Raw genomic sequence first — 26993 nt, 5'->3', positions numbered from 1 at the left:
ACACGCTAAAACATAATGTAGTGCTATCTATTGACAATTTCTAAAGAAGCTGTTGCATGCTGTTTTAGAAATCATCTGGATTTCCATTTCTGGAGGGCAGGTGTCAAAGTGATGGCCTCTGTATACGTATAAAACAAAAGCATGCATTCCTCACTGAACAGCAGAGAGCAGTGACAACACATGAAAATGGTAAGAACGCAGCTCCTCCCTCCTCATCACAAAAGTAAAGGAAGATGTAACGTCAGTGTTTTCATTAACAGCTCTGCAAAGCTATATCTAAGTCACAGTTACATAGAACATTGCAGATACATGAGGGTTTTCTCTTGCTAGTAAAAATATAAAATGTTTGTTGTCTTGTTGTCTTTGCTTGCAGGTAGGACACAAAAAACAAAGATGTGTGTGCTTTCTCAATATCAAAGTTTTCAGTGAATCTTCAGTTTTTGTTTTGTTTTTGTCCTCTAGACACTGTGCTGTCATCACTTGTGATTCAGCAATCACCTGCACATCTTCTGATAAAACCGGATCAACAAGGAGCCAGTCTTGAATGTTACCATGGAGACAATAACTATCTCTACATGTTCTGGTACCAGTACAAGACAGCAGCAGGAGGCCAGCGGACAATGGACCTGATTGGACGGCTTCAGTATAATTCACAAACTCTTGAAAAGAACTTTCAGAGCAGATTTAACATAACAGGTCATTCAAAGGACAAAGCCCAGCTTGTAATCTCCAACATTAATCCAGCAGACACTGCACATTACTTCTGTGCTGCGAGTCAGCACAGTGTTTCAACTCCTCTGGCTGCTTTACAAAAAGCTGGAGGCATCAAAAACACACCTGCATCACATGGTTGATAAAGGAGTGACACTTCTAATGCCTGCCTTCACACAGTTTTTCTCACTGCTCAGATTCTGATGTCATTTCCTCCCCAGAGAACCTACCTGAGTTGTTGACTCAGTCTATAGCCAACCATTTAATTTCCTCTTCTGAAGGGAAAATGACTCCCATCATCACCACCTTTACTTTCTTGATAATCTGGGCTGCAGGTAAAGTTTATAGATGCAAAGACACAAACACTCCCCTTTTTTTAAAAAATTTACTTGTATTAAATGATTCAAGAAGTTTAAATATACATTAACATATAAATGATATATTTATGCTCTCTGTGTTTCAGGTGTTTCTGAGTCTGTACTGATCACTCAGTGGCCCCGCTACATCTCCAGCTCTTCCAATGGCTCAGCAGAGATGCACTGTTACCAGAATGACACTGAATATCAATATCTGTACTGGTACAGACAGCTGAGAGGAAAAGGTTTCCAGCTGGTGGTGGCTACTGTAGCTGGCATTTCACAATTTGAAGAGGGATTCAAATCTGGTTTTCAGGCAGGGAAAAAGGAGAAGCAGTGGTCTCTGAGAATAACGAGCATTCAGGAGGAAGATGGGGCTGTTTATCTTTGTGCTGCAAGGCTACACGGTACTGTGGCAGACCTCAGGAGCATGACAAAAACATCTGAGTCAAGCATAAGTACTGATAAAAAGTTTGTGTAAGTGTGTGTGTGTGTGTGTGTGTGTGTGGGGGGGGGGGGGGTCAAACCACACTGTGCAGAAGATAATATCACCAATTTTTACGCTGCTTGTTTGTCATGTACAGTAAATAATAGGTCAGAAAATGGGAATGAGGAATAAACTGTATGATTAACACAGTTAATATGATTAATATGATTCATATCCTCTATTTTTTTGTTCAAAAAAATCTGAAAAAGTGGGCAATTTTATTCATTCATTTTCAATGAAATTTTTTTTTTAATGTCTCTAAATTTTGTGCAACTTTTTAAATTTTTAACATATGTACTTTGTCAGTTTGATTTTTTCTCTTTTTACTTTCAGTGTTAATTGGTAACATCGTGAATGTTACCACAGTTGGTTCCATAACTCTGCCAATATATAAATACTGCCCTCTTTCTTAAGCTCTCTTTGTTCTATAAAGTTCAAAAAATAAAAAAACTGAGAAAAAAACTCTAACATGGTTTATGTCTAAGATAAAACACCGAACAGCAGAGAGCAGTGACAACACATGAAAATGGTAAGAACGCAGCTCCTCCCTCCTCATCACAAAAGTAAAGGAAGATGTAACGTCAGTGTTTTCATTAACAGCTCTGCAAAGCTATATCTAAGTCACAGTTACATAGAACATTGCAGATACATGAGGGTTTTCTCTAGCTAGTAAAAATATAAAATGTTTGTTGTCTTGTTGTCCTTGCTTGCAGGTAAGACACAAAAAACAAAGATGTGTGTGCTTTCTCATGATAATATCAAACTTTTCAGTGAATCTTCAGTTTTTGTCCTCTAGACACTGTCATCACTTGTGATTCAGCAATCACCTGCACATCTTCTGATAAAACCGGATCAACAAGGAGCTCATCTCAAATGTTACCATGGGGACAACAACTATCCCTACATGTTCTGGTACCAGTACAAGTCAACCGCAGGAGGCCAGCGGACAATGGACCTGATTGGACGGCTTCATTATGAAACCCAAACACTTGAAAACAACTTTGAGAGCAGATTTAACATAACAGGTCGTTCAACGAGCAAAGCCCAGCTTGTAATCTCCAACATTAATCCAGCAGACACTGCACATTACTTCTGTGCTGCGAGTCAGCACAGTGTTTCAACTCCTCTGGCTGCTTTACAAAAAGCTGGAGGCATCAAAAACACACCTGCATCACATGGTTGATAAAGGAGTGACACTTCTAATGCCTGCCTTCACACAGTTTTTCTCACTGCTCAGATTCTGATGTCATTTCCTCCCCAGAGAACCTACCTGAGTTGTTGACTCAGTCTATAGCCAACCATTTAATTTCCTCTTCTGAAGGGAAAATGACTCCCATCATCACCACCTTTACTTTCTTGATTATCTGGGCTGCAGGTAAAGTTTATTGATAGAAAGACACAAACACACACTAGATTTACTCTAAATGTTAACACTTCACCAAGCCTTTTTTAATTTCCTGTACTAATCATTCAAGAAAATAATAAAATTAAAAAAAATATATATATATATTATATATATATATATGATTTAAGATACATTTCTGTGCTCTGTGTTTCAGGTGTTTCTGAGTCTGTACTGATCACTCAGTGGCCCCGCTACATCTCCAGCTCTTCCAATGCCTCAGCTAAGATGCACTGCTACATGTACCAGAATGGCACTCAATATCAATATCTGTACTGGTACAAGCAGCTGAGAGGGAAAGATTTCCAGCTGATGGTGGCTAGTGCAGCTGGCATTTCACAATTTGAAGAGGGATTCAAATCTGGTTTTCAGGCAGAGAAAAAAGAGAATCAGTGGTCTCTGACAATAACAAGCTTTCAGGAGGAAGATGAGGCTGTTTATTTTTGTGCTACAAGGCTACACGGTACTGTGGCAGACCTCATGAGCATGACAAAAACATCTGACTCAAGCATAAGTACTGATAAAAAGTTAGTGTGTGTGTGTGTGTGTGTGTGTGTGTGCAGATGCGTGTCTGCGTGGGGGTCAAACCACACTGTGGAGAAGATAATATCACCGACTTTTATGCTGCGGGTTTGTCGTGTAAATAATAGGTAAGAAAATGGGAATGAGGAATAAACTGTCTGATTAACAGAGTTAATATGATTAATATGATATAATGTTCTCACGCATGATATTCTCCCTATAATAACCACCTTGTGATCATGCAAACACTCTTAAATAAATTCCACCAATAGGTGGAAGCACAGCACGTGGAACGAGGCCCCTACAATGGGAGTGTGCTGACGAACTAAGCAGCACAATCTTCTCCCTTTTCACCCTGAGCCTTTCTATGAGCACTCTTCTTCTCACATCAGTGCTCGACAATGTCTTCACCTACTCTTCTTCTCATCAGCTGGTTTTCATGTAAGATCTCAAATTTCACCTTGAACTCCCAAAATAATCAAATACAAATACTGTATTTACTCATTGTATGCTGTTTTTTCCCCTTTTCTACAGGTCAGGTGAGGGCTGTTATATTTCAACAATCTCCTCCCCAGATAGTCAACGAGAAGCGTGAGGTCCAGATAAACTGCAAGCATGACGACACCTCCCTTGTAATAATGCTCTGGTATCAGCAAATAGAGGAGACTATGTCTATGACCCTCATCGGCTACGGATATGAGCAGGCACCAAATTATGAGGGTCAATTTGAAGAACAATTTAGCCTCACAAGGAGCAGCACAGTAGAAGGAACTCTGACTATAAAAACAGCAGATGTGTCACACTCGGCTGTTTATTACTGCGCTGCCAGCACACAGTGATGTGGTTTAATGCTGCTCCCTCACAGAAAACCCTCATCTTTTTCCTGTGAGTGAGGTGTTGTACATGTGCATATGTCTTTTCACAGATATTCCTAGAAGCAGCAGCACAAACCAGGAGGACTGTATTTTTCCATGGCTTGCTTCCATGTGTAATATCTTAAGTATTATAATAAACACCAAAACCTTGGTTTAATTTTGACTCATAATTATCTGCACCAAGGAGGTTATGCTTTTGGTAGTCTTTGTGTACACGTGTGTCATCATTCTGTTTGTAAACACAATAGCTCAAAAAGTTTTGAATGAATCCTGATAAAACTTTGTAGGGGTGTAGAGTGGAGTCATGTTAACAATCCATTCAAATTTGGCTTACATCCACCCAAGGTCAATAGATTGATGTGAAGGTCAAAGTGATAACGCTACAAAGAGTTATTGAATACTGTTTTTCCTCGTTGCCATTCTTTATATTGACAACATATACATGGAAGGATATATGGGGATTCTAAATATACTTTACTCTGGATCTCTGACCTCTTCTTCAAGGTCAAATAAGGTCATACTTTCATAAAATGTCTTATCTTTTAAAATAAGCTTAAAATTTTGCTGCCTTTGTTTGTATTACCAACTTTTAAGGAATGATTCTTAAAAGCTGGAGTCCATATGGGGACTCTAAATATCACATTATAATTTGCATTAAAATATGTCACATTTGACCTCTGATCACACTTACATTTCACATTTGTCTTTCTTTCAACTTGACACAAAATTAATTATATTTTTAAAGTATTGTCAAAAGAAAGAGAATGACCTGCCTTATTAGAAATATTCTGTAGTATAATAAACAGTTTATTCATGTGCAGTTATTTACAGATCAATACCCATCATCCATTACCTGCTCCTACATAATGTTTGTGTAATCAAAGTAAACATTTGCCATGCTGATTGTCACCTCTCTTCAACAACTCTTTCCCAGAGCTTCATGTTATCATCAGGCGTCATCACTTTTATCACTCTGTAGTTACTGCAGCTCTGCACATCTGTACCAGTGCACCATCTCTCCATTCCTCAGGCATCCTCCCACTGTCCAAGATTGTGTTAAATAAACCGGTTAAAAAGTCCACTGCCCCTTCTCCTAGACTACTCCACACCTCCACAGGTATGTCATCAGGATCCGCTTCCTTTCCACTGCTCATCCTCTTAATAGCAGCCCTTACTTCCTCCTTAGTAATCCTCTGCACTTCCTGATTCACTAACTGGCCTCCATCCATCAGCCTCACTTTCTCCTTTCCTACATTCATCAGCTCCTCAATTTACTCCTTCCATCTTCTCAACACACTCTGTCTAAAATGTCAAATTTTTAAATAAAAACAAAGGTGCAATAATACCAAAGAGGGGTTTTTAAATACATGCTGCTACTTTGTGGGTAACATTTCTAACAGTCATATTAAGCACTTCAAAAAAATAAGTCGTTCAATCTGGAAACCACAGCAATACACACAAAATTTACACATCCAGCATCCATGCACAGGCAATCTGTTCAGTAAGTAGCCACCACCACCACACACGTGTTGAGCATGTGCAGAAGATCAGGGCTCACACAGTAAGGTAGTCATTATGGATAACTCCCCAAAAACATAACATATCAGTTAACAATTTCTAAAGAACTTGATTGCATGCTGTTGTAGAAATCATCTGGATTTCCATTTCTAGAAGGCAGGTGTCAAACAAATGGTAAAATGGTAAATGGAGTAGTTCTTATATAATGCTTTTCTACTCTAATTGAGCACTCAAAGCGCTTATACAACATGTTTGCATTCACTCATTCATACAAGCACTTCCATATGTAACTAAGCTAAGTGCTTATTATCTAAGATTCACACTCCAACAATTGCGCCGGAGAGCAACTTGGGGTTCAGTATCTTGCCCAAGGACACTTTGGCATGCAGCCCAGAGCAGCTGGGAATCGAACCACCAACCTTCCAATTGGTAGATGACCTGCTCTACCAACCGAGCAACAGCATGAAAACGGTAAGAACACAGCTCCTCCCTCCTCATCACAAATGGTGTTTTCATTAACAGTTCTGCATAGCTATATCTAACTCACAGTTACATAGAGCACTGCAGCTACATGAGGGTTTTCTTTATCTAGAAAATATAAAATGTTTGTTGTTTTGTTGTTGTCTTTGCTCGCAGGTAAGACACAAAAAAAACAAAGATGTGTGTGCTTTCTCATGACAATATCAAACTTTTCAGTGAATCTTTGGTTTTTGTCCTCTAGACACTGTGCTGTCTTCACTTGTGATTCAGCAATCACCTGCAGATCTTCTGATTAAGCCGGATCAACAAGCAGCTCGTCTCGAATGTCAGCATGGAGACAGCGACTATCCCTACATGCTCTGGTACCAGTACAAGACAGCAGCAGGAGGCCAGCGGACAATGGACCTGATTGGACGTCTTCAGTATAATTCACAAACTCTTGAAAAGAACTTTGAGAGCAGATTTAACATAACAGGTCATTCAACGAGCAAAGCCCAGCTTGTAATCTCCAACATTAATCCAGCAGACACAGCACATTACTTCTGTGCTGCAAGTCAGCACAGTGTTTCAACTCCTCTGGCTGCTTTACAAAAAGCTGGAGGCATCAAAAACACACCTGCATCTCATGGTTGATAAAGAAGGAGTGACACTTCTAAAGTCACAATGTTACTCACTTTGGTCTTTTTTTCACTGCTCAGATTCTGCTGTCATTTCCTCCACAGAGGCCTACCTATACGATATATTTCTGCTCTGTGTGTTTCATGTGTTTCTGGGTCTGCACTGATCACTCAGTGGTCCAAATTTTTTTATACATTTTAATATAAATGAGTTTTTGCATGCACATCGCTACTCCATGGGTAACATTTCTGACAGTTCAAAGAAAAAAGTTTCCCCATGAACGCTTTATTATTACCTGCTCCAATGACAGGTGTAGAGAGGTTTTCTTTTCACTCCTGGTTGTTTGCTTGTTTGTCTGTTTTGTTATCAATATGACTCAAAAGGTTTTGAACCAAAATTAACAAAACTTTGTGGAAATATTCCTTGGGGGCCCAAGAACATACGATTTTGTTTTCAAGGTCAGATCAAAGGTCAAGGTCACTAAAGAAAATGTTTAAAAAAAATTGTAATATCCGTATCTTGTCATTCACAAATTTTTTAAAACATATCTCAGTGAATTTTTCATTTATCGCAATGAAAATTGGTCCTCTGGTATAAACAATTTACTTTTCATTTAGTTTCTTTAGAATTGAATTTAAAAAAAAAAAATCAAGACTATTTAAAGCGTTCCCAGTTCATGAGGATCTAATTTCTTAAATAAACATACAAAATCCTAGTTTACAGTTTGTAAAAGACAATAAAATAAATGTCTAGTCTTTGTGATCTAGTAATTTATGATGGAGTATCACAACATTAGGTAGTATTTACTGCTTTGTAGATTCAGCACATAGAAAACAACCGTGAACAAATGGGCACCTTTTTTAATGAATACATTTTTTTGCAGTATATAATTTCTTTGTTTCTTTTTTTGTTTTGTTTTTTTAACAAAGAATGTTGTGGTGATGGGCTACAATCGTTAAGATAGTATTTTTATTTTTTACTTTTTCCTGTACTGCAGATCAATTTTCGGTGTAATTGGTAACATGTAAAACTACCAAGAGATCCATCAGAAGAAGAAGAAGAAGAAGAAGAAGAAGAAGAAACAGCCTTTATTGTCCCACAGAGGGGAAATTTGGGTGTAACAGCAGCGGCAGTTATTATAAATATAAATAAAGATATAATAATTCACACTATTAAGAAAAGAATATATATAAAATCAACAAACAATATTAACCTTAATACTACTAATAATAACACTATATACAATGTACATGATGTGCCTGTGTGTTGAACCTTAACAGGCCGGACTATTTACAGTATATTATATATTATCCTACATTGTGTAGGTTATTGTGGTTTTTGTTGGGAGCAGTGATGATTATAAAGTCTTACAGCTGCTGGGAGGAAGGATCTGCGGTAACGCTCCTTTGTGCATTTAGGATGCAGCAGTCTGTCACTGAAGGAGCTCTCCAGCTCAGCAACAGTTTCATGCATGGGGTGGGAGACTTTGTCCATCAGTGATGTTATTTTGGTCAGAGTCCTTCTGTCTCCCACCACCTGCACTGAGTCGAGAGGACATCCTAGGACAGAGCTGGCTTTCCTGATGAGCTTGTCTATCCTCTTCCTCTCAGCTGTAGACAAGCTGCTGCTCCAACATACTGCTGCATAGAAGATGGCTGATGCCACCACAGAGTCATAGAAGGTCTTCAGGAGTGTCCCTTGCACTCCAAAAGACCTCAGCCTTCTCAGCAGGTAGAGTCTGCTCTGACCCTTCCTGTAGAGCGCATCAGTGTTATGAGTCCAGTCCAGTTTATTGTTTAGGTGAACACCCAGGTACTTATAAGAGTCCACTATCTCAATGTCCACTCCCTGGATGTTCACCGGTGTCCGTGTGGTGGGTCTGCGCCTGCGGAAATCCACCACCAGCTCCTTGGTTTTAGCGGCGTTGATCAGGAGGTGGTTCCGCTGGCACCAGTCCACAAAGTCCTGAGTCCACTGTCTGTACTCTGAGTCATCCTCACCTGTGATGAGGCCAACTATGGCAGAGTCGTCAGAGAACTTCTGCAGATGGCAGCGTGGGGAGTTGATGGAGAAGTCTGCAGTGTAGAGGGTGAAGAGGAACGGTGCCAGCACAGTTCCCTGTGGGGCCCCCGTACTGCAGACCAGCCTGCCAGAGACACAGCCCTGTGTCCTCACGTACTGTGGGCGGTCAGTGAGGTAGTCCAGTATCCACTCGGAGATGTGGTGGTCCACTCCTGACAGTTCCAGCTTGTCTCTCAGAAGTCCTGGCTGGATGGTGTTAAAAGCACTGGAGAAATCAAAGAACATGATCCTCACAGTGCTTCCAGGCTTCTCCAGGTGGGTCAGAGCTCGGTGCAGGAGGTAGATGATGGCGTCATCCACCCCGATGCCAGGCCGGTAGGCGAACTGCAGCGGGTCCAACGAAGACGACACCATGAGGCGTAGATGGTTGAGGACCAGCCTCTCGAGGGTCTTCATTAGATGCGATGTCAGGGCTACCGGCCTGTAGCTGCTGAGATCCTTTGGATGTTTGGTCTTTGGTACCGGTACCACACAGGAGGTCTTCCACAGTTGTGGTACTTTCCCCAGCTTCAAGCTCAGGTTGAACATGTATCCCATGATGCCACACAGCTGATCTGCGCAGCACCTCAGGAGCCTGGAGCTGATGCCGTCTGGACCAGCAGCCTTTCGCACCTTGATCTTACGTAGCTCCTTCCTCACATGATGAGTTGAGAGGGACAAGATGGAGGTGGGGGATGGGGGTTGTGAGATGGAGTCCTCAGAAGTGAAGGGGGTGGGTGATGGCTGAGAGCTGAGAGGTGTGAGGTCCCAAGAAGAAGAAAGGTTGGCAGTCATTAAAGATGGTGGGGCTGACAGCAGGGGGGACTGGGCTGGGGGAGGGGTGGGTGGCTGGTCAAACCTGTTAAAGAACTGGTTCAGGTTGTTAACCCACTCTAAGTCTCCCACAACCCTAGGGCTTGGTTTGTGGCCTGAAATTGAGTTCAAACTCCTCCAAACCCCACTGATGTTGCTCTGCTGTAGCTGGTCCTCCATCTTCTTCCTGTAGATGTTTTTTCCATCCCTGATTTTCCTTCTCAGATCCTTCTGCACGGCTCTCAGCTCCTCCTTATTTCCTGATCTAAAGGCTCTCTTCTTCTCCTTCAGGAGAGCCTTTATTTCAGAGTTGATCCAGGGTTTGTTGTTTGAAAAACACCGTACCCTCCTGGTGGGCACAGTGTTTTCCACGCAGAAATTGATGTAATCAGTGATGCAGTCCGTGATGCTGTCGATGTCCTCCCCATGAGGGGCACAAAGCTCTTCCCACACAGTGGAGCTAAAGCAGTCTCTCAGAGCTTCTTCAGTCTCCTCAGACCATTTCTTCACTGTGTGTGTCACAACTGGTTCTCTGTGTACCAAGGGTTTGTACACAGGCTGGAGATGAACCACGTTGTGATCTGAGCCCCCCAGGGGAGGCAGAGATGATGAGCTGTATGCCTCCTTGATGTTGGCATACAGTAGATCCAGTGTGTTGGTATTCCTGGTGTGGCAGGTGACATACTGGGTGAAGGTGGGGAGAGTGGAGGACAGGGAGACGTGGTTAAAGTCCCCTGAGATCAGAAAGAGGGCCTGTGGGTGCTGTGTTTGGAGTCTGCTGGTAGTAGCATGGAGGACATCGCAGGCTGCAGCAGCGTTAGCAGAGGGCGGCACATACACAGTTATCACAATAACATGTGAAAACTCCCGAGGAAGATAGTGCGGTCTCATACCAACAGCGAGCAGTTCAATGTCCTTACTGCAGAGCGTCTCTTTGATGGTTAGATGTCTGGAGTTGCACCATCTATCGTTTACAAACACAGCCAGACCCCCGCCCCTCTTCTTACCACTCTCATGAATGTTACCAGAGACACAAGTTGTTTTCATAGCTCTGCTAATATATAAATACTGCCCTCCTTTTTCAGCAGCTTTTCTTGTAAAGTAAAAAAATAAAGAGACTGAAAAAACTAACATGCTTTATGTCTAAGACAAAACACTGAACAGCAGAGAGCAGAGGCAACACATGAAAATGGTAAGAACACAGCTCCTCCCTCCTCATCACAAAAGTAAAGGAAGATGTAACGTCAGTGTTTTCATTAACAGCTCTGCATAACTGTGTAACTCACAGTTACATAGAGCACTGCAGATACATGAGGGTTTTCTCTAGCTAGTAAAAATATAAAATGTTTATTGTTTTGTTGTCCTTGCTTGCAGGTAGGAAGCAAAAACAAAGATATGTGTGCTTTCTCATGACAATATCAAACTTTGTGAATCTTCAGTTTTTTATTTTTGTCCTCTAGACACTGTGCTGTCATCACTTGTGATTCAGCAATCACCTGCACATCTTCTGATAAAACCGGATCAACAAGGAGCTCGTCTCGAATGTTACCATGGAGATAACAACTATCCCTACATGCTCTGGTACCAGTACAAGACAGCAGCAGGAGGCCAGCGGACAATGGACCTGATTGGACGTCTTTATTATCAAAACCCAGCTCTTGAAAAGAACTTTGAGAGCAGATTTAACATAACAGGTCATTCAACGGGAAAAGCCCAGCTTGTAATCTCCAACATTAATCCAGCAGACACTGCACATTACTTCTGTGCTGCAAGTCAGCACAGTGTTTCAACTCCCCTGGCTGCTTTACAAAAACTGTACCAGTGCAGATATCAATATCTGCACTGGTACAGACAGCTGAGAGGAAAAGGTTTCCAGCTGGTGGTGGTTACTGTAGCTGGTATTTCACAATTTGAAGAGGGATTCAAATCTGGTTTTTAGGCAGAGAAAAAGGAGCATCAGTGGTCTCTAACAATAACGAGCATTCAGGAGGAAGATGAGGCAGTTTATCTTTGTGCTGCAAGGCTACACGGTACTGTGGCAGACCTCAGGAGCATGACAAAAACATCTGACTAAAGCATAAGTAATGATATTAAGGGGGTAAAAACAAACCACAGTAGTAATAGTTCCTAATAGAAAATGGGAATGAGAAATTAATATGATTCACAATATTTCCCCAAATAATGTTCTCACATGGATATTCTCCCTATAATAACCACCTTGTGATCACACAACACACTTAAATAAATTAAATAAATAAATTCCACCAATAGGTGGAAGCACAGCACGTGGCACAAAACCTTTACAATGGGAGTGTGCTGACGAACTAAGCAATGCAATCTCCTCCCTTTTCACCCTGAGCCTTTTCTATCAGCAATCCTTTTCACATCAGTGCTCGACAATGTCTTCACCTACTCTTCTTCTCATCAGCTGGTTTTCATGTAAGATCTCAAATTTCACCTTGAACTCCCCAAAACAATCATTTTAAATACAAATGCTGTATTTAACAACTCGCTTTAATTTTGACTAATAATTACACAATGCACCCCAGCATAACTTATGCATGTCTTGCTTTTTAAACCCAAAGATCAGGCTAAGAGTGAAACAACACATCTCACCCAAGAAAAGTGAACAACAGAGAATGGGGAGGATTTCATATACAGTCATAACAATGATGCTTTTAGAGTAGTGTCCTGCTGTGAGCAAGCAGAGAGAAATTTCATAAACTTGAGTCAGGATCATAAAAACAAGTAGCTCTAAATATACAAACACAGAAAAACTTCATATACGAATTTTGTAAATATTCTCGTAACAGCAAAAATCTCCTCTGGTTTCCTGTGACTGCTTATGAAGTTTACACAGTAGTGATGGATACATTTTGACTATTACTATCAACAAAATTATTTCAGTTAATATTTCTGAATGGCCCTCTTCAGATCATGCCACAACATCTCAGTAGCGTCACATTGAGCACGTTGGCTGATCCAAAACATACATTTTCCTCTTTTCAGTCATTTTGTTGCTCTTTTATTTAGATTTTTCTGGTTATTATCTTTTTGTATCAGCCAACTCCTCTGAAGCTTCAGGTCATCACCTGCTCTGTCCAGAGAACAGAGAATTTTTGAGGACCATTCAGGTGTGATCCTTGCAAGATGTCCAATCTTAAGGAAGGTAGCAAAGGTCATAAATGTCCTCAATTTGAAGACAATTTGTCTCTTTGTGTCATTCTGAACAGTTGAGACTATTGGGGGGAGGGGGAGACTTGGACAGCATTTCCAGTTTTGCGTGATTAGTCTGAAGTCCTTTGAAATTTGTGATAGTCGTCAATGCATTTGATTTGATTTGATGTCAACCAACCTCTCTTGTGAGAACCAGGCTCCATCAGTAACCACACTTTGTAGGCTATGCCTTCATTTATAGTATTCATCTCCTTAACTGAACACCTGATTCCACAGAGTGGAGCTTCTGGACTAATCAAACAAGCAAATAAAGAGACTTTCTTTTTCCAGTCTCTGTGTGTGTCATTGTTCAGAGTGTTCAACACAGACATGGAAATAAGCTGACCTTCGCCTATGGCAGTGGTCTATATATATCTCTATCTGTACGTCTGTGTCACATTTTTGTGACAGAGGTAATATTGAGGTCAGAGGTCATTTGCAAACTAAATGACTCTTCTAATGTAAAGGTGTAGGATTGAAATTACCATGAAATATTTATGATAAAATATTACGGCTTTTAAAATGTAATGTAAATATGGAAAATAGCGTAGTGGCTATCAGCATATAATTGTACATACAGAGGAAATCTAAAGTAGAAATACAGGAAGGAAATACTTTATGTTCATCTGATCAGAGTTGTGGTGGGTCACAGAAGAATTTCAGGTCCTTGACGTTTTTTTATGTTGATATTAACTATGCGCGCAAAAACTGTCCAACCGACCATACATACAAGAGCAGACTAAAACCATCAGGCAGCTGAAATCAGACAGGCCAAATGTTATCTTAGCGTTCAAAACTTGATGAACAGAACCTAACACACGTTAGCAAAGTAAATGGGGGCTTACCTTGATTTTAAAAAATAAAGCAGCAGCTTCCAGTTTTTTAGGAAGAAGTATCCTTTCAGGAGAGCTCTGGTCTGCAGATGATTGTTGCTGTGGGACAAAAAGTTCCAGAAAAAACCTCCGAGGTGAAATGACAAAACTCTTCGCTGTGTGATACTGGATATTTAACACATCATTTATTTGTTGCAGTAAAGAGGTATAAACCAGCGTAGTTTATTTTTTGTAACGACCTCTTTTATTCAGAAAGGAATTCTGGCTCTGAAACTAACGAGGAAAGCCCTGCAGCCACGGCGCAGGCGCACGAAGCTGCGCCTCCTATGGCCAATTAAACAGCCCATTTCTCACTCACTCTTTGGGCTGTTCGCAGCAAGGTAATTATAGTTAACTAAAATTAAAGTAACTGCTAAAAATTATATATAAAAACGGACGCTAGCTGATGAGCTTTTTGTCAGTTTGGTCAAATATGTTATCACAACCTTTTTTTTTTTTGAGACCTGAAAGGTGAGTCACCTGACTGTTCTGTGTTTACTTTGTAATCCTGGTTCTGAACTTAATCTGAACAGGTGTCACACCGACCATGGCCTGAACCCTGAGCACAGTTTGGGTGAAGACCCATTAGTTGATTACTGTTTCAGGTTCCAAGTTTAACAAAGGCTCACCAACTTTTTTCTGATCTGAAAGACACTGATTATTATTTTCATGATTGCTGACTCATTTTTAACCAATTTCTGCTTTAGTTCTGTCATTTGTCCAGGATATTTGTTTCCAGTTAATCACCAACATGTTTTAACAAAATGCTATACATCACAAAATTACATAATTTTACTTAATTTGGAGATCAAGCCTGTCCTGTTGTCTGAAATAATTTTAATTACTATCATAACAGTGTTTCAATAGTAGTCTATCTTTACCATAACCGCTCCATACCTCTTTAACTATGAGAGTATCAGAGAACTTGGAGTAAACTTTGGACAGAAAGCACAGGGTTTTTTTGGCAAAAAAAAAAAGAAAAATGTATCTTTTTCCTCTTCTAAGGCTGACTTAGCAATTAGCAAATGAGAATCAGTTCCTGCCATGATTTTACACAACTGTCATCATGTGATCATGTGACTTCTTTCCTTTGTGCTGAACAGAGTGCAGTTTGGCATCATTCAGCTGAAGAGAGCTCTCCACTAACATGCCTGTCACAGTCTTCTGTCTGTCACTTCTTTTTCACTGCAGTGGGTGCTGCACATTTACTCTGAAAAGTTCAAGTTTCCATATCATTTTCAAACACAATGATCTGTAATGACATAAAACATTGTTCTTCATGTGTTGCAGGTCTCAGCATTGTAGTTCTTCAGTCTGAATATCAAACCTCTCACCCGGGAGTGGCCCTAACTTTGGAGTGCAGAATGGGTCCGGGGGTCAGCATGAGCGATTACACCTTTTACTGGTACCGACAAAATCACTACGGAGCTCCAATAGAGTTTCTGATCAAAGAGTACGACGAAGCTGTGGGGAACTTCCGATCATCTATCAATGCAAACAAAAACATCTTCTCTCTTCATATAACTGAGCTGCAGCTCAATGACAGCAGCACCTACTATTGCGCTGCTAGTCACAGTGAAACACACAAACCAGACAGTCATACAAATAACAAATCTGCCGCTCACAGATGACACAGCAGCAGGAAGGAGCCGTGGCTTCTTTGGTTTTTGTGTAGCAAAGAAAATTTTTCAGGACAGGAGATGCACATGGGCTGGTGTTGGCTTTTTATTGATATCACTCTCCTGTAATAAATCATAGCCTAATAATGATGGCATCTCCATTACAGTTTAAAATCAATGAATTGGTTATTTGCTGTCACCGGGCTGTCGATCGGGCAGTAGTGTAACACAATATCAAACACAGTAGATGACTACGTTCACTTAGGGCCCATAATTTGCTGGACAATGACACAGTTTTTGTACTTTTGCCTTTTGAAGGCTTTCACCTTTATAACAAAAGCATTGCATTAATTGTTTAGAAATTACAGCCATGTTTAGACATAATACCCCATAATAAGGAATGTTTTTGCTTGGTTGGAAATCTTTTTCAGGGACATCACCAAATGCTGCATTTCCCCCACTGAGATGCTCTGTCGGGCCTTTTAATGCAGCCGCCTTTAATTGCTGCTTGTTTGTGAGCTCTCTGACTTTAGTTTTGTCTTCAGTAACTGGACCTGAGTGAAAACACCACAAACTAATTTAAAGCTCAAAAAGTAAAATCTGTAATGTGCATCAAAAAGAACTTGAAAAGCAGCAATCATGCTGTTTTATCAAAAAAAAAAAAAAAAAGATTTTGTTGAAGCATTAATAACCATAAGCCCTATCAATACAAGACACTTGAAATGCAGTTGCTGCTCAGTGTCCACCAGGAGGTACAGAGAAACTTGTGCGAACCTACAAAATGTGATAGTGGGTGAAGGCTTCATGGCAAAATAAGAGGAGGAGGATGAACTGAGCTCATTTTAGAAGCTTTGATTGTAGAAGACGGTGAATTACACCTGCAGCTCTTCAGCCTGACAGAAAACTAAACAGTTAAACTGTAAATGAATGTTGATGGCCCTCACTTTTTTACTCTTAAGTGTATAATAACGATCATGATGCACATTTTTTTGGTTGCAGTACTAATCTTCTCCAGTAAGTTCTTTAACTTTAATTCTTAGATAAAAACTCCTTTGCTTGGGATGATCTCTGATTTGTGTTTTATCTGTTTTTTCAGATTTCTCCTTCTGTGTAAAAATTCAGCAGCACCCATTTATGATCAGCCACACGGGAACCCAGACTGCAACTTTGTCCTGTGAACAAGATGATGACGACTATTCCTACATGTTCTGGTACAGACAAAGTAGCAGTGGGAAAATAGAGCTAGTAACTTATTCTCTTGGTGAAAATGCATGGGACACTGAAGCTCCTTTCAACAAATCCAAGTACAGTATGTCCCGGCCTTCTGTCCTGAGCTCCTCTCTGCAGATAAACTCTGTCGAGGCTGGAGACTCAGCTGTTTATTACTGCGCCTCCAGAAGAGCACAGTGGTTCAGAAAGCCTCTGCAGCTAAACAACAACCTGCAGAGAACAGCAGGAGGCGCATCAAGTGGATTAAAGGGTTGGACTATGAGCAGAATTTTGTTGAGGGGTGAAGCATGAGACAAGACTAACATTAAAGCACTCAGTACTTTAAAGTAAATCTTAAAAAGAAAAATGTGCATGACCTTGGATAATTCTCCAAGTGTACAAAAACTGCCTCTCCACACTTTGGTGATGTTTCTACAAAGCCCACAAAGCTGATCTGTTCAGATAAGTGAGCAGGTGTGTTAACATTGTTGAGCTTTTACAATATTATGACCCTGCTCAGCATCATCTGTGTCACTCTGTGTTAAAGCCAGAACTTTCTTATATTTACCTATTATATTAGCCTGGCAATATAAAAGTATATCAACTTTACACTGACCTCTACAGGGTTAATGTGGGATTACACATTTAGATGATGCAGGGACTATCAAACTGAATGGTATATATTTGTTATCATGAACAGTCAATCTTGAAAATCATATTTTATAGTTTTATAGTACAGATCCTTGTAGATTCAGATTATGTAAGATTGTAATTGGTCCTATTAAGATATTATTTAATGGAGAAATTAATAAGATACAGAAATTTGAAAGAAAAACATCAGGATTCACAGACAGGTTTTTGACTTATAGAAATACATCACAACGTTAAACCACCATATGAAGTGAACAAAATTGAGCATGTCATTACAGTGGACATTAGTGGAGGGACACTTTGTCTCTGGGCATTTATGTGGATGTTTTGTTAAGCTGACATGAATCATCCATATAAACATTGTTGGAGACCAAACACACCCACCTGTGATAATGGTGCTCCCTGATGGCAGTGGTCTCTCCCATGAAAATAATGCACCACACCATAAAAACCGCACAGAAATGGCTTGATCAACATAATAAAGTGAGTCCCCACCTCGCAATTCACAGGACCCAAACATGTTTGTGGCCACGCGGGGGCAGAAGAACAAGCTGTTGTTCTGGTATTGTTTGGGGGAAAGTGTTGACTTGATGCACACCCAGGAGACACAGACCGAAAATTAGCGTTCATTTGGAGTTTTCACGCACCTCATGAATCTAAGTCAGTTTCTTTTAGCTCACAGGGATATATTTGGTTCTTTATCTTTAGTGTTCACCAGTCAGAGGAGAACATTGTTCTCTTTTTAGTGCTTTACAGCTAGTGTGCATTTTTACTTTATGAAACAGAAATTTAAATAATGAGACAACACCATTTTTCTAATTGCAACCATGACACCAGAAGAACAAGCTTAACAAATTAAATAATACTTCTGTAAGAGTCTGAGCTGCAGACTGTCTGTGGGTCACCCAGCAAATGATAGTCTGCCTATAACAATGTGCAGTTCTGACCTTAATTTGTGTTTTGAAGAATAAATGTGTATTGCTTTCTGCAGTCATTTGAAAGTTAAAATTTAGAAGAAAGACTGAGCAATTTAAAGGATAACTTATGGCATCTCTTTACTTGCTGATAACTGATTGGATAAAGAGCTGTGACCACCAGAGATGTCACTTCCTCTGAGCAGCTACAAACACAAGTAAAAGAAGTTTCTTTTTTTTTTTTTAGTTCCCTCCCTTCCTGCTTCTTTTCTTAGCTGTCACAGAAATAGCAGCAGTCAGGTCGGAGCCCGTTCAGCCGTCAGGCAGCCCGACCTGCGCAGCTGCTCTCACAGGCAGAGATGGAGGCTGAGATAGGGAGAAGCTGGGTGGGGGGAGGCGAGGGGAGAGAACGAAAAAGACGCGAGGTTTTTGTGTGATGCTTTTTCACCGTGGGGACAGGGGGCCACGGTGATACAAACCCATAGAGCCGCCGTACAAAAACCTCCTCCCATTAAAATCCATTGTGTAGACTGCTACAGGCAGCCTAAAATGCTGGGAGAGCAGAAAAATCACTAATCTGGAAGCGTCTGGGATGGTTGAACACTTTGGTAGTGAAAAGATGTTTATATGCAAAAATTTTTAATGGATAAAAGGTTTATTTTTAAAAACCTGTTGTTCATAAGTGCAACATTTGGATGTTTGTGTTGACACATTTTGGTACACATAAAAAATTCGGACATTGTGAAGCTCAACCTCCATGTTTAAAGTGTTTAAACATCATCTGGATTATTAGAATATGTGTAAAGATGATGTTACTGGAAAGTTTTGAAAGTTTTTGGTTGAAGAGGCCCTCAGTGTGACTCTGGAACTGAAGCTCACTTTGGAAAAGGAACAAAACTCACTGTTTTAGGTAAGTTGGAGATCTCAAAACTTTGGTTCACTCCATTAAACTTCAAATGATGTAAATGTTGGTGACAGTGCAGGAAAAATTTGTTCTCATAAAAATTAAAAATTATTGAGCTGAACACAGAGCACTGTGAGCTATAATAATCCTGCTTACTTCGGCCAAGGAACCAAACTGACAGTTTTAGGTAAATATTTCACTTTACTTCCATTTACTGATTAAGAAGACTTTGGCTACAGCCTTAGTATTAACAGAAGTATTCATAAAGTCTATGTTCAAAGATTATTCTGGTACAAAAACAGTTTCATGCTGAGTATTTTGCACTGTGACCAACGCTCAACCTGCTTACTTTGGCCAAGGAACCAAACTGACAGTTTTAGGTAAATATTCTATTTTACCACTATTTTTGCTAATTGTCACTTTGTTTAGAGCCTTAGCATTGACAGAAGTATTAGTAAAGACTTTTGTCAATAATTATTCTGATGCAAAAAGAGTTTCATGCTGAGTATTTTGCACTGTGACCAACAATCAACCTGCTTACTTTGGCCAAGGAACCAAACTGACAGTTTTAGGTAAATATTTCATTTTACTTCAATTTTCTGATTAATAAGACTTTGGCTACAGCCTTAGTATTAACAGAAGTATTCATAAAGACTATCCTCAACAATGATTCTGATGCAAAAAGAGTTTCATGTTGAGTATTATGCACTGTGACCTACTCTGAACCTGCTTACTTTGGAAAAGGAACCAAACTGACAGTTTTAGGTAAATATTTCCCTTTTCTGTTCCAATAAATGTACCTCTTTTTCTGAGCCTTAGTATTACCAGATGTAAAGATGATCCTCAGTGGTAATTCTGGTACATAAAGAGTTTCATCCTCAGTATTCTGCACTGTGACAATGTTAACGAAGCTTACTTTGGCCAAGGAACCAAACTGACAGTTTTAGGTAAATATTTCATTTTAATATCATGCTGTGGTAAATGTGACTTTGATTGGAGTATTAGTGTTGACAGGAGTGTTAGTAAAGACTATCCTCAAAGGTTATTCTGGAACAAATAGAGTTTCATGCTCAGTACTTTTGCACTGTGACAAACCAGTGAAGCTTACTTTGGAAAAGGAACCAAACTGACAGTTTTAGGTAAATATTTCACTTTACTCTGTTCCAATAAACGTACCTTTGTTCTGAGGCTTAGTATTAACAGATGTATTAATAAGGACTGTCCTCAGAGATAATTCTGGCACAAAAAGAGTTTCATGCTGAGTACTTTTGCACTGTGACAATGCTAACGAAGCTTACTTTGGCCAAGGAACCAAACTGACAGTTTTAGGTAAACATTTCATTTTAATTCTGTGTTTCGATAAATGTCACTTTGATTAGAGTCTTAGTGTTGACAGGAGTGTTAGTGAAGTCCTCAGAGAAATGTGTGGCAGAAAAAGAGTTTCATGCTGAGTATTTTGCACTGTGACAAACACTGAAGCTTACTTTGGAAAAGGGACCAAACTGACTGTATTAGGTAAGTGAAGGATGAAATTAATCATATAAATGCATTAAGGTAATCAGTGGGATGGCTGCATAAAGAAACAGAAGGTGCTTACATGTTTAGAGTGCTTTTTGACATTAAGCTTAAGCGCCGTGTCAATAGAGAAGCTTATTTCGGTCCAGGAACAAAACTGACTGTTCTTGGTGAGTAAAACTTTATCCACGATGGATTCATCACGAAAACATGTAAAACGTGTTAAAGGACACCTGTTGTTGCTTCAGGGGAAACATTTTGTTTTGTTTTATTTGTTTAACATTTAAACGTTAGTGTAACTGTGTTAGTCTGGAATTACATTAAAAATTAATGCTTTAAAGCTTAAAAGTTTATAGAAGCAAAGTAAAAGAAACATCTGGAGATGTTTTGAGCACTGATTAAGTTCACTGTGCCACTGGTGGTTATGAAGCTTTCTTCGGTGGAGGAACTAAATTAACTGTTTTAGGTAAGAAACAAAAATTATACGTACAGTTTGTAGTAAAGTTTGGGTCAAAGAAATAACAAATGTGAAAATCTTCCTAATGTGAGCAGTTTGTTCACAAACTTACTGTATTTGGACTCATTGTAGTCTCAGCTCAGTGCTTTTTGCTCTGAAGCTTGAACGCTGTGCCAATTATGAAGCTTATTTCGGTCAGGGAACAAAACTGACTGTTCTCGGTAAGTGAGAAAAAATCTACATTTCTTTTCATATACATGTTAAAGTGACACTAGTTAAACCAAGTCTGTGGGCTGAAAAAAGTGTTTTACTAAGGTGCTTGGCATTTCAACTTGTAAAAACTTTTAAACATGAAAAAAAACAAAAGTGGATTTTTAATTTAAAGCAAAGTAAAAGTAAAATCTTTAAAGCAATCAAAAAGTAAAGAAGCAGAGTAGAAGCAGCATCTTGGGCTGTATTGAGCACTGATTCACTTCACTGTGACTCTGGTGCTTCAGAGGCTTACTTTGGTGCAGGAACAAAACTAACTGTTTTAGGTAAGAAACAAAAATTATGTGTGGATATGTCTGAAGTAAGGTCTTAGATACATAAATCAGAACAAATGCAAAAACTTACTAACTTGAGTCGGTTGTTCACAAACTGTATTTGAGATCTTTCTGATCTCAGCTCAGAGCTTTTTGTTCTGAAGCTTGAACGCTGTGTCAGAATGAAGCTTATTTCGGTCAGGGAACAAAACTGACTGTTCTCGGTAAGTGAGAAAAAAATCTACATTTCTTTTCATATACGTGTTAAAGTGACACTAGTTAAACCAAATATGTGGGCTGACAAAGGTGCTTTGTACTATATTAAACTTTTAAAAAGAAATGAACTGCAGTGCAGCATATGTGGATGTATTAATTTAAAGAAAAGTAACATTAAGTCATTTTCAAAGTGACCAAAAAAATAAAGAAGCAGAGTCGAGGCAGCATCTTGGGCTGTTCTGAGCACTGATCAGGTGCACTGTGACTCTGGTACTGCAGAGGCTTACTTTGGTGCAGGAACAAAATTAACTGTTTTAGGTAAGAAAACCTTTTAAAGTTCACTAAATACTCCTGAGGACTGATTTTTGTTAAGATGTTTCTGAACTGTAAAATAACAGCAAATACTCAAGTTAAAGTCTTTACATGTAAAAAAGTGACAGTTGGAATAATTTCCACGTGGCACGGCTAAAGAGAGGCACTAGGAAGAGTTTTTGTCACAGTAGAGCGTCTCTGTGCTCCTACAACGAGGCTTACTTTGGAGCTGGGACTAAACTCACTGTTTTAGGTAAGAAAACTGCCAACAAAAATCATCTGAGCTTCATCTTCCTCAGTTTACACGCTGGTATCATAGACAGCATTTGGTAAATGTTTCATTTATATTTAATGTGATGGTAGTGAACAAAGTCTGCAGGTTTTAAAGTTAAAAAGATCTTTATGTGGAGGTTTATGTGTGTCAGTAGAAATGAGTGTTATCTGTGTTCTCCAGTTAAAGTAGTGTGGCTGTAAAACATTTGGCTCTAAGCCCAGAATATTGTTCTCACACTCAGTTCTTATCAGCTCTGTGAAATACTGTGAGTTTCCAGTCAGAGGCTTACTTTGGAGCTGGAACTAAACTCACTGTTTTAGGTAAGACTGTAAAAATTATTCGGACGTAAACCTAACACTGTCTACATAACAGAAAGGTATTTGTTTGATTCCACAGAAGATAAGCATGGTGCAGTATTTTTTTTAATATTTTAAATCATAATTATTTAGTAGTATGAGATAATCAAAAAGATTTAACTTGGTTAAATGATGTGTTTTATGTGAACCTGGGTGTTGTAAAGTTGCTAAATGTATCTAAAAAAGGACAAAAACGACAGACCAAAGCCGTCAGTGCTGAAAGCTTCTGCAGTTTTTTATGCAGCAGTTTATCAATGTGAACAACTATGACCCTGCTTACTTTGGCAGTGGCACCAAACTCACAGTACTGGGTAAGAAAGTGTTTCATACATAAGAAATCATGTTTTTTTATGTGTACTCTAAATCTGCAAAGTTGTTGTTGAGTAATTAATTGTGTTAATGTCTCACTCAGTGATTGCTGTGTTAATATGCTGTCGATATTTGAGAAAGAGTGCAAATATATAACAAGATAAATCTGTCAGTTCAGCTGCAGCATCAGTTTAAACATAAGAGTTTGTTATAGTTGATCAAATAATGTTTATAAGTTTTCATAAAGGTACAAAAAATGGCCAACACCGTCTTATTAGCAAAATGGTATGTTGGTTGATGCATTAGCTATAAAATGAAATGTGAAGAAAAAATGTGAAAACAGGCTGTAAAACAAGCAAACCAACCAACCAACAAACAAAATAACCAATAGAAATGCTCATTGTGATTGTGCTGGATGTGTCCTGGTATGAGTAATAAAAATTAAATTAAAATTAAATAAAAACTAATAAATGAAGTAGACAGTTAAAGTGTAGTCAGTTTTTAACACGGCAGTCAGCAGTGTGCTCCGGTAATTATCCTGCTTATTTTGGAGAAGGCACCAAACTAACAGTTCTTGGTAAGATCACAACAATAACTTCATAAAAACAAATGAATGAAATATGAATTCTTTAATCTGAATGCATCCTCAGTGTTAAAGAGTGTTTAAAAGTTCTCCTGTATCTTTTGTGCTCTAACAGTTATGTCTGACTGCTGTAAAAACGTACAGAAATGTTCTTCTACATATTGTTGCAGCTCTAAATGCATAAATATGTCCATGTGTCAAATTTTTGTAACAGTGTAATTTTTTCCTCTCTCTTTGTTCTTGCAGAGCAAGGGCGTACTCCCGTAAAACCAACAGTAGAAATACTGAAGCCATCAGAACGTGAGTGCAGAAACAACAAAGACAAAAAAAGGAAGAAGACCCTCGTCTGTGTGGGCTCTAAATTCTATCCTGACCACGTTAGTGTTTCCTGGGAAAGCGATGGGGAAGCCATCACTAAGGGTGTAGCAACAGATGAAGCTGCCCAGCGGGTTGGAGACTTCTACAGGATCACAAGCAGGCTGAGAGTCTCTGCTAAAGACTGGTACACGGAGGGAAAACCATTTACCTGCATTGTCAGTTTCTTTAATGGAACCAACACAAATGAAACTGCCACAATAATCGGTGTTAAAGGTATGTTTAGGAGCACAGAAATGATTCATAATGAATTACATGGGAGAAAGAAATTATGTTTCCTTTTCTAATTTCTTTTATTCTTCCATCAGGTGTTTCAGATGGAGGCATCACAAGAGGTAAATACATATTTTGTGTTTTTTTTTTTTAACCCTTCAAGTCATCAACACATACAAAACATTTCTTACAACGGTTTTAAGAAACTGTTAAAATCAGAATGTTCTGATCTCAACAAAATCTGCAACATTAATCTGCCTCCAAAACGTACACTTTTATATTTCCTCTATGACCTTTTTTGCAGAGAAATATTTGAACATCGCAAATCAAGCCAAACTCTCCTACTGTGTTTTTATCGTCAAGAGCTGCATTTATGGCGCCTTTGTTGGATATTTGGTGTGGAAGCTTCAGGTTTGTTGAACATGAGCTCCAGTTTCATCCCTTTCCCTGCAACATATTGTCCTAAACAACAAAACAGAAAGTAAAACGATTAACGCAGGCTTCCTTTCTCTGTGTTGCAGAGTTCATCAGGAAAACGCAAACATTAAGAGCTGAGCTGGCAACTGGCCAAAGCATCTTTGGGACATGGATCATTTAAGTTTTTGTAAATAAAACCTGTAAAATATGGTGCTTATACTGCCACAACCTTGTACTGCAGCACATTTGAATTCATATATACCTTCTAAACCTAGAGTAAAAGATCAATGCAGATTAAATTACAGATTAAAGCTGCTGTTTGTTGTTGTTGCTTTATGTTTTTTAGAAACCTTGGCTGTGTTCTTGTTGAATAATTTCCACTTAATGCTTAACTTTCTTATCAATAAACAATCATGAGAAGATCCTGTCAGTGTTCTCTCTTTCCTTTTGACTTTGCACCCACACTTCACCCCACACTGAACATTTTTTCCACAGACAAAGGTATTCTTAGTTTCTTGCCCATCTTCACTGTTTTCTGAGAAGTCAGTTTCTTTTCTTCCCACATAGTAATGAAACATTTCAGCTCAGAAAAGCTTCAGAAGCTGATTCATTTTGGCCATAAAATGTATTTAAGAAACTGAAAGGTGATGTAAATTTTCTGATTACCTTCACTATTTAATTAAAGTGGGCTGATCTACATTGCACATAAGATAATTTTATTATGTTTTATGTTCCCTTTATGTAAAAAAAAAAACTCTCAGTAGGAAAGTAACTGTAAGAATGTGAGTCTTCACATAACAGGAAACCAGCAATTCATCTGTGTACTGAAGAAGGTCAAAGCTGTTGTTGAGGGAAAGGTGAACCAGGCCATGAAACCCTGCAGAGGAGTAGAGTGCAACAGCAGGCGAGAGGATGTGGTCACAGATCAGCGTGCAGCTCGCTCTCTGTGCTAAGAAACGACGGCGCTGCAACCCTCCGCTTTACCACAACTTCCGGCTCACTGTGTGCACCTGCGCCTCTGCACCATCACCACCGCTCTGCACGTCTCTGAGCAAACAGCTGGGAAAACTTCCATTTCTGCATCAACTGAAGATGTAAAGTTAGAACACCTACAACAGCTCTTTACTGTAATCTGGAACAGACATTTGCATTTTAACTTTTTCATCGCAGCAGATAAGAGATGAAAAATGTGTTGCAGTCTAATGATAATCATTTGTATGTATGTAATGCATGTTTAACAAATAAAAAAAAAAAGTGTTTTAGTGAAGTCTTCTTACCATGTGACTACAGTAACACAACACATTACTGGATCTGAAACACTTTACAGCAATGACCTAATATCTTCTGTTTAAACAGTTCACTACATCTTATTTTTCTTCATCCAGTCCCACAGTGGGATGAAGAACATGTCCTATTTTCGTCATTTGTTTCCTTTAAAAAAAACATGTTTGCCCTCACTCCTGTCAGATAAACAGGAAATAACATCTGAGGCAACAACCGAAACTCCGAGTGGCAAACACGTATAAGATAATTATAGCTCCTTTGGCAAAACCTGAGCTTTTTAAGTTGAAAATATCCATGTTTCAGTATTTAAATATAAATATTTATGGATTTTTAATAACAGAGCAAAGTAAATGCATGACAAAAATTATGCAACTTTTTAATGAACCATATTTGAAGATGTAATCCATCCAGATGTAATGCATTCTGAGATGTCATTTTAGACAATTTTGGACATTTTCATATTGGCATTTTGTAAACAAAAACATCCTGTAACAAAAGTATTCAAACTGCATGAAATCAAACTGAAAAATAATTACAGCTATCATTACTGCAGTTATGTCTATGAAAAAAAAATGGACATTTTACTTCAGAAGTATTGTTTAACATCATGTATAAATGAGAATAGTGATTTGAAAGATTCCAGAGAAATGAAGGTTTGTGCTGATTCTGAACATCAGTATTTCATTTCTTATCTGTGACAACAAGAAAAGGTTCCTGACAATTATTCAGGAAACAGTTATTTTAGCAACAGATTATAGTTTATCAACAATATTGAACTCAAGTGATATTGTTTATAACCGTAAACTGAACTTGAAATCAAAATTTCTTTTTAGCAAAAATACAAACAAAATGTTGCACCCACGTGTTCAGTTTTAAGCAGGTACAGTCTTGTGCAAAAGTCTTGATCTGCTCTCGCTGCAGGAGTACTAA

General features: G+C 39.0%; 1 gene segment (V, D, J or C); it reads left to right on the top strand.

Annotated features, from left to right (window-relative positions):
* Positions 1-997: 997 nt before the first annotated feature.
* Positions 998-25201, top strand: LOC115801375 (M1-specific T cell receptor beta chain-like). The segment is given in 8 exon segments: positions 998-1046; positions 1175-1474; positions 17920-17930; positions 22804-22846; positions 24021-24365; positions 24458-24484; positions 24667-24773; positions 24884-25201. Coding segments are annotated over 8 exon segments (909 nt in total).
* The last annotated feature ends 1792 nt before the right edge of the window (positions 25202-26993 follow it).

Source organism: Archocentrus centrarchus, chromosome 22 (assembly GCF_007364275.1).
Source record: "Archocentrus centrarchus isolate MPI-CPG fArcCen1 chromosome 22, fArcCen1, whole genome shotgun sequence".
In the NCBI taxonomy this organism is placed as follows: domain Eukaryota; kingdom Metazoa; phylum Chordata; class Actinopteri; order Cichliformes; family Cichlidae; genus Archocentrus; species Archocentrus centrarchus.
The sequence above is the reverse complement of the archived record's forward strand: the minus strand, read 5'-3'. Positions and strand labels throughout refer to the sequence as shown.